The sequence below is a fragment of the Elgaria multicarinata genome, chromosome 12 (assembly GCF_023053635.1).
Source record: "Elgaria multicarinata webbii isolate HBS135686 ecotype San Diego chromosome 12, rElgMul1.1.pri, whole genome shotgun sequence".
Lineage (NCBI taxonomy): Eukaryota > Metazoa > Chordata > Lepidosauria > Squamata > Anguidae > Elgaria > Elgaria multicarinata.
In genome coordinates this window covers 34,098,532-34,110,632 of record NC_086182.1, presented here as the reverse complement: position 1 = coordinate 34,110,632, position 12,101 = coordinate 34,098,532, and the positions used below count along the sequence as shown (strand labels likewise).

The 12,101-nt window shown below is 41.6% G+C and overlaps 1 protein-coding gene across 2 annotated transcripts in view; it reads right to left on the bottom strand.

The window, feature by feature from the left end:
- ARHGEF12 (Rho guanine nucleotide exchange factor 12) overlaps nucleotides 1-12,101 on the bottom strand; it is an 84,911-nt gene that overhangs the window by 29,741 nt on the left and 43,069 nt on the right. For both annotated transcript variants that reach the window (XM_063138980.1, XM_063138981.1), the window contains 10 exons: nucleotides 11,933-11,990; nucleotides 10,812-10,990; nucleotides 10,044-10,121; nucleotides 9,255-9,374; nucleotides 8,619-8,753; nucleotides 5,504-5,575; nucleotides 2,927-3,019; nucleotides 2,273-2,386; nucleotides 741-839; nucleotides 182-224 (listed from right to left, as the gene is read on the bottom strand). In XM_063138980.1, coding sequence (XP_062995050.1) covers nucleotides 182-224; nucleotides 741-839; nucleotides 2,273-2,386; nucleotides 2,927-3,019; nucleotides 5,504-5,575; nucleotides 8,619-8,753; nucleotides 9,255-9,374; nucleotides 10,044-10,121; nucleotides 10,812-10,990; nucleotides 11,933-11,990 — 991 coding nt within the window. The remainder of the gene's footprint in view (nucleotides 1-181; nucleotides 225-740; nucleotides 840-2,272; nucleotides 2,387-2,926; nucleotides 3,020-5,503; nucleotides 5,576-8,618; nucleotides 8,754-9,254; nucleotides 9,375-10,043; nucleotides 10,122-10,811; nucleotides 10,991-11,932; nucleotides 11,991-12,101) is intronic.

The window sequence follows — 12,101 nt, the reverse complement described above, 5'->3', positions numbered from 1 at the left end:
CCCCGCAAAGACAGAAGGGTTTAGCAGCTCCATAGCAGGTCTGCATTACACACACACCAATGTAACTTCTGTCTGTCTTCCAAATTAAACTGGTATCAAAGGGTCTAGTGTGGACACAAATTCCTTCAGTATAAGGATTTCTCAAAAAGCAATCTCTATGCCAGATTTAAAGTAATCTTACCTATATCTAAAGAAATGTCATCTGGAATTGGGACTTTCAGATTCTGCAACAATAAAAGACAAGGCTATAGGGGGGAAACAGGCGTATGCGCACACACTAATTACCAGGTATACAACCATCTCCTGGGCTCAGTTCCTTGGATCAAGACAATTATGCTTCAGAACCACATCTAAAAATTAATCTACCTTGGACGTTTGAGGGATGAGTTCCACTCTACCCAAATACAAACACAAGGTTGGATTCAGATTTACCCTGGATCTACCGCACTGGCCAAAGTGGACTTCCCCACCCCTCCCTCCCTCCCTCCCTCAAAAGCTCCTCCAGCCTCCTGAAAATACTACACAGGAGATTCTGAGCTGTAGTGTGTGTGTGGGAAAGGGTTTCCCAAAAAATCAGAGCGGAGGCCTTCCTCTTGTGGAAGGTATACCCTGGATCAGACCCACTGAGTTACAGAGCATTTACAACAAAAACAGGCTCTCCAAGACTATCAAGCGAAGGTTGGTAACGCCCATTAGTTGCAATACAGGAAGAGAAATGGTATGTCTGTTTTGGAACTTACTGCAGCTCGATCCAAGAAGAACTGATTGAACTCAGTGAAGACACGACGAGTCTCTTTGGAGTTTGTTTGTTTGTACAGGTCCGCAAAAAGATAGCAAAGCTATGTGGAAATAAACACAACTAAGAAAGTTAAAAGAGAACACATAATTCTACGTAGGAATGTTTCTTCCTGATTTTCTAGAGGATAAAATTTCTTTGGCGAGACCTAGTAAGAGGAGGAGCATGAAATGGGTTGAGTGCTAGAACTTTAAACCTGGCTGCTTATTCGCTACCATGCCGGGTTTAAGGTCCTATTAGTAGTGTGCAAAGCCCTAAACGACTTGGGACCACGACACCTGAAAAATGCCTTCTCCCTTACTGACCTGCCCAGTCACTCAAGTCCTCAGAGGGCATGTGCCTGGTGGTTCCACATGGACCAATGGCATGACGGAGTCCACCAGGAGGAGAGCCTTCAGTGTGGTGGCTCTCTTCCTATGGAGGTCAGGCAGGCACCAACGTTGTGTTGCTTTCGTCGCCTCTCGAAAACATTATTTCAAGAAGCCTTTCTTGAAAGACCCACCGCAGTTTTATCAGAACTCGATTTTCATAGAATCATAGAATAGCAGAGTTGGAAGAGGCCTACAAGGCCATCGAGTCCAACTCCCTGCTCAATGCAGGAATCCACCCTAAAGCATCCCCGACAGATGCTTGTCCAGCTGCCTCTTGAATGCCTCTAGCGTGGGAGAGCCCATAACCTCCCTAGGTAACTGATTCCATTGTTGTACTGCTCTAACAGGAAGTTTTTCCTGATGTCCAGCTGGAATCTGGCTTCCTTTAACTTGAGCCCATTATTCCATGTCCTGCACTCTGGGAGGATCGAGAAGAGATCCTGGCCCTCCTCTGTGTGACAAGTCTTTGAAGAGTGCTATCATGTCTCCCCTCAATCTTCTCTTCTCCAGGCTAAACATGCCCCGTTCTTTCAGTCTCTCTTCATAGGGCTTTGTTTCCAGACCCCTGATCATCCTGGTTGCCCTCCTCTGAACACGCTCCAGCTTGGACTAAATTGATACCATTTTATCAGAACTCTGTTTCTTTTTTAAAATAGCAATTATTTTAATATAGTGGTTTTATTCCCTTTACCCTACTTGAAATCTTTTGGATGTGGAGTGGCATGCAGATATTGTAAATAATAAATAAATAGATTGCTTTTTGCTTTGTGCATTGGCCGAATTTCTGCACAGAATCTATAATCTCAAAACAAAATTAAGAGTTTTCACTCCTGGACTTAAAGGATACTAATGCATTTCCTCCACCTGGATCCATGCAGTACAGTATTTCAAAATCCATTAGATACACAACACAGAACTCCATATAAACGTTTTAATGCTAAGTTTAATGCTGCTTGTACTTTTATACTGTAGTTTTACATTTTTATATTCAATGTGTTTTTTATGCTGTACTTATGGTTTTAATTTTTGTGAACCACCCAGAGAGCTTTGGCTATTGGGTGGTATAGAAATGTAATAAATAAATAAATAAATAGTGACATTTTACCAATGAAGCCGGGTCAAACTGAGACACAACATGATGGAGAAAGACAGCCAGGTGAGCTGGACGGGATTTCAGCACCTCTATATTTTGGAAACAGCTGCTACACTGCCCGTTGATCTGTACGAAGAGACAAAATGTTATCAGATCCAGCACTTTGAGAAAGGTGTTTCCTGCATCTCCCATTCTGCCCATTAAGGAAAAACTCAACACAGTCTTGCTGCCTGTGCTTTTCATGCCAGCCTGAACTTTTAACGCAGTTCCACACAAATGTCTCTCCCCATAATACAAATACCCCATTACAAATCCCCAGACAGCCAAAATGCCTTTGAAGAGCTGGGCAGAAATATTGCTGTTACTCTAAGTTAAATAAACTACAAATTTGTTAAGGCCAATAACTTCAGCCAGGTTACAAATTGGGTGTAGGAAAAAACAGCTCTCAGCACAGCCTCTGTATAGGAGGAAAATCCCATTTCTCTAGTTAAGGTCAACCAAATCAGTGAATCCTCTAACAAGTTTCAACAGAACTTTCCCAAGGGGAAATCTCTCCCCTAACCCAACAAGGACCGACCTGCTACTTAAGCACAAGGAAGCAATCATAATACAATTTTTCTATTATAGTCAGCAAGTATTGTCAGTAGAAAGCATTTAATATTTTACCTGCTCCTGTTCACCATAAAAGTCATCATCTTCCGCTCCTATGATTGGAGGTGCTGTACGAGACGAGGGACTTCCAATACTGGACTGAGAGTCCTGGGATTGTTGGGAGAAGAAAAGAAAAAAAAATCAAAGCAGTTAAACACAATTTAAATATTCAAAAATTAAGTATTTAAAAGAATTTTTAAAAACAGAATAAAAACATTTTAAAGAAAACATTAAGTATGTTTGTTCTTTACAAAGACAATACCTGGTTTTGTTCCAGCTTGACTGTTCTCTCCCCCCACCCACTGTCCCCCCACCCCAGGTGGACTTAACACCAATTGCCCTATAGCAAAGGACATCAGATGCAATGCAAGACGCTGCTTGAGTGGAGCGGGTTGGTTTTGTTTTACATGTGAACCCATGGTATGTTTATAAATGCTGTGTGCTGCTTTGAATACTGCAGTTGAAAAGCAGGGTGTCCAACTTAATAAATAAGAAAAGGGACAAAGGAGGAACTGTTACGTGCAACATAGAAGTACCAGTCATTGAACATAGGCGCACAAATGCACCCAGCACATTTTTAAACGCACGATTACAGGGTTCTTTCCTTATCAAAAGCAGTTCAGGTATCTAGATTCTACCCAAAAATAATAGAATTTCAGGGAATGAACTAAAAGCCGTTTTCAATGAAACCTTTACAGACTGTTTTATGTATTTTATGTTATGTATATTGTAGTATACGTTACGGTGTTTGTAAGGATGTGTGGTAACCACAACATACAATTTGGACACCAATTCAGTGGCTCCTAAATTTGACTTGAAAATTCAAATCTTCATGCCTCCCATTGAATGTCACTGGAAATCAAAATACAGAAATATCCTGTTTGTTAGAATTGGTTTAAATTTGCAGACATATTTATTGTTTCCCCGAAAGTAAGACATCCCCCGAAAATAAGACCTACTTTCAGTTTTGCCTCTCGCTGTAATATAAGGCATCCCCCCGAAAATAAGACCTTTTTTTTTGTTCAACAATAAATGTGTACTGTATTCTTCTTCATGGAAAAATAAGACATCCCCTGAAAATAAGACCTAGCGCATCTTTGGGAGCAAAAATTAATATAAGACACTGTCTTATTTTCGGGGAAACAGGGTAGTTGCCTCTGAAGGGGAAATTACACCTGTGTATTGGCAACAAATAGGTGCAGGGGGTTTTGTGCTATGCATCTTTAACCATGCATCTTGTGAACCACCCAGAGAGCTTCAGCATTCCTGTTCCTGGGAGGGGGAACTAGCAGAGCACACTGAGCACTGAATCAATCCTGTGATCTATTATTTCAACATCCCTCCCACAAAGTCCTGGGATTGGAGAGCTCTGGTAAAAGCATTCTCTGTTATTAGAAGCTATAGCTGCCAGTCACAAACCTGCTCCTACTCCTCTTTCCCCTCCCTCTTATATGAGGTTTGGGGAGAAATTACCATTTCTTGGAAACAGTCTGTGGCTTCAAATCCAAAGCAGTGTTTCAGAAGTGTTCCTATTAAGATTTGGTCTGCAGTAGCTCTCATTCAATACAGGCATCTCCCAAGTCTGTCTGAATCAGCCTGATTTGGTTCTATATCTGGGATTCAGCTTAACCTGAAGCACACCCCTAGTTCCTTGATACAGCATCATGCTATTAAATTAATATTTAGGTAACTCTGAAGTCTCCAATGGGTTGTTTGTGCCAGTTCTCTTTCCTCAGACGAAAATTATGGATTCTCTTCCTTAATGTGAAGTCAGAACTGGCCCAAGCAAAGCTGCAGAGGTTGCCTCTCAAGTTCCAAGGCACTCCAGGGAAAAGCAGAAAGCATTCAGACCCACATACTGCAATCCTCGCATAGTAAGTTACAAAGCACCTACACTTAGGCACACAGAGCAGGCAGACATATGCATAACTATTGCTCAGTGCACATACACATGGCTGAATCATATCATTATTATTATTATTATTATTATTATTATTTATTTATATAGCACCATCAATGTACATGGTGCTGTACAGAGTAAAACAGTAAATAGCAAGACTCTGCCGCATAGGCTTACATTCTAATAAAACCATGATAAAACAATAAGGAGGGGAAGAGAAGGCAAACAGGCACAGGGTAGGGTAAGCAGGCATCTGTCCATCTAGTCTATTACTATCAACTGACTGGGAGTAGTTCCCTAGGGTGACAGTCAGTGGTCTTTCCCAGCCTTGCTGCCCAAAACTCCCTTAAATAGAAATGTTAGGTATTGAACCTAGGAATATCTGCAAGAGCTCTATCAATGACCTATGTGCCTCTCCCCATGAGCTCGTGCTGAGGGGCTATTTTCAAGAGATTGCAATGGGAAAGTTGCTCTGCTAAACACAAAATCCTGGACTAGAAGAAAATACCTACAAAAACTAGATCTGAATTTCTTAATGTTCAAAGAGCCTTAATTTTTATCAACATTTAGCTAATTAAAGATTAAAATGACATCCAGAAGATCAAATATCCAATCGGCACCTGAAGAACAACATACAAGAAGAAGAGATGCTTTTGACAAACCGATAGCCATAGAAGATCTTGTATACTGACCGTATCTTGATTCTCACTCTTCTCTGGGCTCTCATCCAGGTAGACTCGCTCCTTCAGGCCACTCCGGGGACTCTGGGAAAAAAGAGAAAAAGAATTTCTGCTCAGTGCTCACTAAGTCAAAATGCAAGAACCAGCAAGGAAAGGATAATCATGTGAGTGAATCCAGCAAATGTGTGAAGTATATATCAGCAGTAAAAGAATTCCAGAAATTCTAGAAACCAGCAGTACAGATATGGGTTATCCAGCAATCAGATTCTTGGGAAGCTTACTGTCCTGTATATTATAATAGAACCTATGTAAAAAAGCTAAATAAAACATTCAAGACTGGCATAATATCTTCTATGTTACCAAATCGTTACCTCAAAATTGCTTGGCCTTAACACATGGAGGAGGAACAAGATCACCCTAATCTTAATTCTTTAAAAAGAAAGTGCCTTCTTGATGTTTAGCCGGCCTCTCCTTTTATCATCTTGTTTTCACAGACAACTAACTTAAGACAATCCTAAGGAAGTGGACTCAGAATTAAGCACATTGAGCTCAACAGGATTTACTCCCTGGTAAGTGTGTATAGGATTGGAGCCCAAAATGCATATTGGCTTCAAATAACAATGTGCAAAGAAAAGCAGCCAATTGATGCCATGATCCACTATTTTTACCATATATTTGTATATATTTGCACCACCTTGACCATGAGAGGCCTAGAAGAAATTGTATGTCTCTGTGAATGTGCATGTATGGACTGACACATATATACACACACAGAGCTTTCCTCCAAAGGAATTAAGTAAAAATGTTGTGTGTGCACATGTGTGTTTTAAACATCTGGATTTTCTTTATTTTCTATTTTTTTTCTTAGAAAATCCTCAATCTTCCCTCTAATTTATATTCACAGAAATGGTGTGTGCACACCCTTGAAAGTTTTGGCAAATATTTGTTCAAGTACTTTCTCAAAGTAAGGAGAATACTCTATTTCTGGAAAATTCCAAATGGTCTCATAAGTATTTTTTTTTTAAAAAAGCTGAGTTGTGGCCTACAATTGAGGCTGCAGAAAATGCTTCTATATACAAATACTACAAAAATCCACTAAACAGCATTAATATTTCGAAACAGTAAGGGGAAAGCGCCCACCGACCCACCCATGCAGTTCAAAATTCTTGAGTTTCAGACTTTCCCCCTCACTGTTTCCTGCTTATGGACATTGCATGAGTCACAAAAATAACACTTCCTACTAAAACATCCACAGCTCCTTTAGATAAATAGAATCAAGCAGAACATAGAGCAGAATTCAGCAGGGCACATTTACCCCTGCCGAGTCGGTTCCACGCCACCGATTCCCTTCTGCAAGTGTGGTGTCCCGCTAATTCCGTTGCAAAAACAGGGCCCACCACTTACATGAGGGAGATTTAGCGCTTCCTGGAGAAGGCCCGAAGTGAGCAAAAATGACTGTTTCTGAAACGGGGCAGGTCAGCGAAGCTCCTTTCTGTGAGCTCCGCTGACCTGCATCCTTCCAGAACTGGCAGGACGTAAGAGACTTGGTAGGGGTGGGAATGCCCTGTTAGATTCTGCCCACAGTACACATGCAGCCTAACTCTTCCTTAAAATGAAAAAAATCTCATCCTGTTACACTGGAATAAGAGTTACAATCACAATCTACCAGAATTTATATTTTCCTGCTCAAATTTGTTTACAGTGTTAGCTATCTATTATATTACAATGGTAACAGATTTCACCAAGTTTGGCTCAGAGGGGCTACAGCCCCACAGAGAATGAAGGCTCCTAGTTCACTAAAAAAAAACCAAGGGTGGGAAGACTGATTGCTAAGTAATGAGCACCTGAAAGCTTCCTAGACAGTGAGAGCCTAAGTCTGCAAGAGCAGCTGCTCCCTCACCTACAAGCTCCTTTTACAGATGCCAAACCCTTTCAAAAGCCCAGTTTCTCCTTATGGAAAGGCATTTTGAAATAACTGAAATGTCGCACATTTTAAGGGAACAGCTTAAAATGCTTGCTTCTGTTGACTTTTGTTAGGAATCTAAAGCTGGAAGCATGGACTGCTACTAATGTACATTTGTGTAGCAGCTTTTATATTGCAATGCCAAAATATTTTAAAACAGCTAATTTCACAACGGTGCAACAGATTAGAAAGGTCAGAAATATGAATATTATGCAGTGAGAAGAGGCACAATCCCCCCCAAAACCCCAAGTCAACAGTACAGTATGTCCTTGAGTATGTCCTTGAGCCCTACTTTTCATGCTTCAGCAGAAGATCGGCTACCCTAGAGCTGACACATAATGGTTATGGGGGATTAGTTGCCTGAGCCCTAGACTGAAAGGGACCTCTTAGTATCTACCCACATATTTCAATTAGCAGACAATGCTCTTAACAGCTGGAAAGGGATGGAGGTGTCTATGGCAGGAACCAGGCTCCCACCCCCTCCCTTTTCGTGGCATAGTGCCCCTACAAGTTTGAGTCATTCTAACCACAAAATAGATTCTAACATGTTCTGAAAGGTACAGTTATTCCCTTCAGTTCTCTAGGAGAGGCCAGTGTTGCTTTTCTCTGCCAGGCAACAGGGTGTGTGCCAGAAAACCCTCATTCTGAAAAACAGGGCACTCCTTTTCCAGACTGCCAAGGGAGACCCATGAATCAAGCTACTTCACAGCACTGCGTTTCGTCCTCAAACCTCCTTGCTAAACATAATATGTTGACAAACACCATCTGCACTTAAAGGTGGACAGGAGTAATTAGAATAGAACAAAAAAAAACTCATGAATGACAGAGACAAACGTAGAGCTGGGCAGCTTCAAATTCCTGGTCATTCCGGAAGCTCACTCTGACCCACTCATTGGATTTGCTTTGAACACAAGGGCCACCTATAGCTCTCTGGATAGAAATGGGATTTAAAAAAAGTAAAACTAGCAGCATTTAAGGAGGGTTATCAAGTGACAGTGGATACTACAACCTTCACAAATGTGTCAAACCAGAAGATTACCTCTCTATATGTCTTCCCATTCTGTCAGGAGCTACAGATAGGGAGCTCTGCTCTCTACAAATAGGACACTGGCCAAGACAAACCTCACCGATCCTCTGATGCGTTGCTTCAAGTGAAAAGCTCACCTCAGCTGTGTCACTATTTGCCTGCGAGCTGTCACCAAAACCGCAGTCGCCTTTGTTCAGCGCATCCCCCCTCTCAGCTTCTACCTCACTGATCTGCAGAGACTCCATCACAGACTTGGAAGACAAAACTCCGTCCTGAAAACAGACAAAGCTCAGTAAGAAGCAGCAAGTATCCCATAACATGGTGCTTTGACAACAACAAAATTAAGTGAGTTGTCTCATAAAAAATACCGTCTAAAATTCTGCAGGTCTCTACTGAGATGGCTATTTGCAAAAATTATCTCATTCTCTAATTGAAGGAATACAAAAAAGCCTGCACAAAAGGGTCAGAGCTCAGGCATCTGTGCAGAGCTCTACGCATCCCCTTAACAGGCGCTATTAATGAAAAGAGACTCTGCAATTTCTCATTACCAGGCTTTCATTTTTCTATATAATGCTCTCCCCATCAATCATCAGTTTCTGTGGGCTCAATTAGAAAAGAGACCAAGCTGTTACTTGTGCGTCCTTTAATTTACTGCACTTGCGAGGGCTGTGCAGGCTTGTGCAAACTGGCACAGACACAGCTGGGAGCAGCTTGCTCCCACACAACATTCCCAACTAGAATAGTCTGATTAGGAGTGCAAACATTCGCATTACCTGAGTGGAGCCTGTTGCTTTGGACAACTGCTCCTGCAGCTGAGGGATGTGCTTCTTGGCTTCCTGGATCTCCTTGAGCAGTCGGGGAGAAGGAGCACGGTTGTAATCTTCTTGCAAGGACTAAGAGGAATTAAAGATTTAGCAAATCATTCATCGTGATGGTCCCTCAGCTACATTTATGGACCAGGCTTCACACAATTCCCTATATTGATGAAGCTACTGTTTATATTACCATTAAAACCACTACCACGCTAGTGGTCAGTGAAGCAGAGATAGCGTTGTGAGGCAAGAAGGTCTGAAAGTCATTGGAATGCCCTGGGCCTTGTGAAAATAAATTAATTAAAACGGTAAACGTGTTCTGTTGCGTACAAAAATGTGCTTATTGGAAATAAATGTTGATACAAAAATGAGGCAAGTTCCATGTAGTGGCTAGGCTAAGGAGTGGATGTGCCTCCCACACCCGAAAGTAAATTAACTTGAAACTAATCTTCAAAAGCAAACTGCACTGTCATTCATTTCCAGATGTTCAGCAACTGTTTGCTCCTCTAGCATAACAGGGAAATGCCTGCTTGAGAAACATTCACTACAAACTTGGAGCTTTCAAATATAGAGCCATGCTGACAATTTTTAGCACTGTTTACCTGGTACATATCCTACAACTTTCCACATTACACAGATGCCCCATTGATGAGCAAGGCCTGGGACACAAGAGCGTTACGCCAGGGTAAATGACCACTCTAGCAGTTCATTTCCAACTTTCTTCTTCCAAAATCCCCCCCTGTTTGGTACCTGCAGGCGCTCCTGTTCTTTCTGCAGCATCTTCCTCAAAATCTCCACTTTCTGGCTGTGAACAATATTATTTTCCTCCTGATAAGAAAAGGAATAACCAATGTTTACCTAATAAGGAAAGTTTGCTTGTTCTTCAACAGTTTATCTACATCTTCTAAATCAAAGTGTGTTTTAAAAGCATTCTACATTTTCCATACGCAAACCATTTTACATTTCCAAGAAGACATGCACTGACATAATTCTATTTATCAGAAATCATCTGTTCATTGAATCGTAATTTCCATGTGATGCTGCTGCCCCGCATTTCAACAGAAAATCAAATTTATGGCTGCTGTATGTGCTGGATACAAGGCTATACAAAGGAGCAGCAGATCAGCCCACAACTGCAATACCCTCACAATGTCAGCCCAGCCCAGCTGTCTCCTCATACTTCCTTATACCATATAAATAAAATGACTGAGTTCTATGGAGATTCAGCTAGGAGAAATCTGTACTGTCGTGTGACACATTTCAGGACGTATGACCTGATTACCAATAAACCAGAAGAATGAGATAAAGAGCGTTTTCCTATCACATAATCTAACCCATTTGCCCCCAAAGCCCTTTAAATCATGTATGGTATGTTTTAATCCGTTTTAATGTGTATTTTATATCATGTTTTTATACTGTTTGTTTTATACTTTGAATTGTTTTAGTTTTTGTGAACCGCCAGGGAGCTTCGGCTATTGGGCAGTATAAAAATGCAATAAATCATCATCATCATCTTACCCCCATCAGCACAGGGCTGGTAATTCTCTCCGTGTTTCCAGATGCTCCAGGTGAGTGAGGAGATGTCATGATGGGAGACATATGCCCAAACGCTGCTGGATCCACCTCAGAATCAGCCAGTGGGATCTGGGGCGACCCAGGTGGGCGCCCTTGCACAGTGAGCGCTACATAGGAACCCGCTGCAGAGAAAAGACAAAATCCCATACGTGTTTTTTTTGGAGGGGGAGGGGGAAGGCAGGACTAGACAGGATCAGTCAGAAAACCAGCTCCTCACTAAAATCTGCCATGGTTACTAAGAGAAGGCATGGTAAGGAAGCAAAAAATAACAACCCTCCACCCTTTCGTTATAAAGTGTGAGCGAAAGATTTCTGAAGTGTCAAGCATTTCGGATATTGTGTCGAATATATCTGCAGCAGAAGAGGTGCAACAGGAGGAAGCAGCAGCATCACTTTTCTGTCTGAAGGTATCGGCAAAAAGCTAATGATATCTCAGGAACAGACCTAAGTGCCTGCACTTCCTCAGTGATGGTTTCAAACTACAAGCACACATGTCAGTTTGCACATTGGTTGGGGATCTAAGCAGCACCACTGCAAAGGTGTCCGGAACCAAACCCATATATATAATTCTGCATTTGAATGTTAAACAATGTCCACAATAGTACAGGGAGCAATGTGAGTACAATGTTGACCTGAGCCAAATGCTTCCTGCTCAGAGAACCTTCTTCAGCTATAGTGTAGTGCATCAGGTCAGGTAGTAAGTGCATTAAACACAGACTTATCATGGACTGAATAACAAACACAACAGGAAGAATTAAGTGTGAAGGACTGACAGATAACAACTCCCCCCCTCCTACTTCTGTTAACAAAACAAGCAGTGGAAACTGCCCATCAGTCAAAACAGGCTTAACTTTCCCCTAGATCCTGAGGGTGTTTCAAAATCATATCACATACCAGAAATGCACCCCAAGGTCTTCCGACAGGTAATAGATCAATAGCATGGCTAAAATCCAATTACTAACTGCCTCCTGGCTGCATCAGGACAGTTCGACCTCCATCAATCATCCCACACATATCTCAAGGACTCTATAGAGAATAAACACAGTTCTCACAGGGTTTACTCACACTTTATCAGCTTCACCACCTCTAAATGGTTTGAATGTGTTACCAGAGTCCCATTCACCTATGAAAAGATAACTGTGTAAATTTTGGCTTTTGAATTTAAGAGGACAACATTAAAAGTCTCCTGTGCTAAGAAGCTAAGCTGATTTCATTTCCTGCATGCCTTTAACAA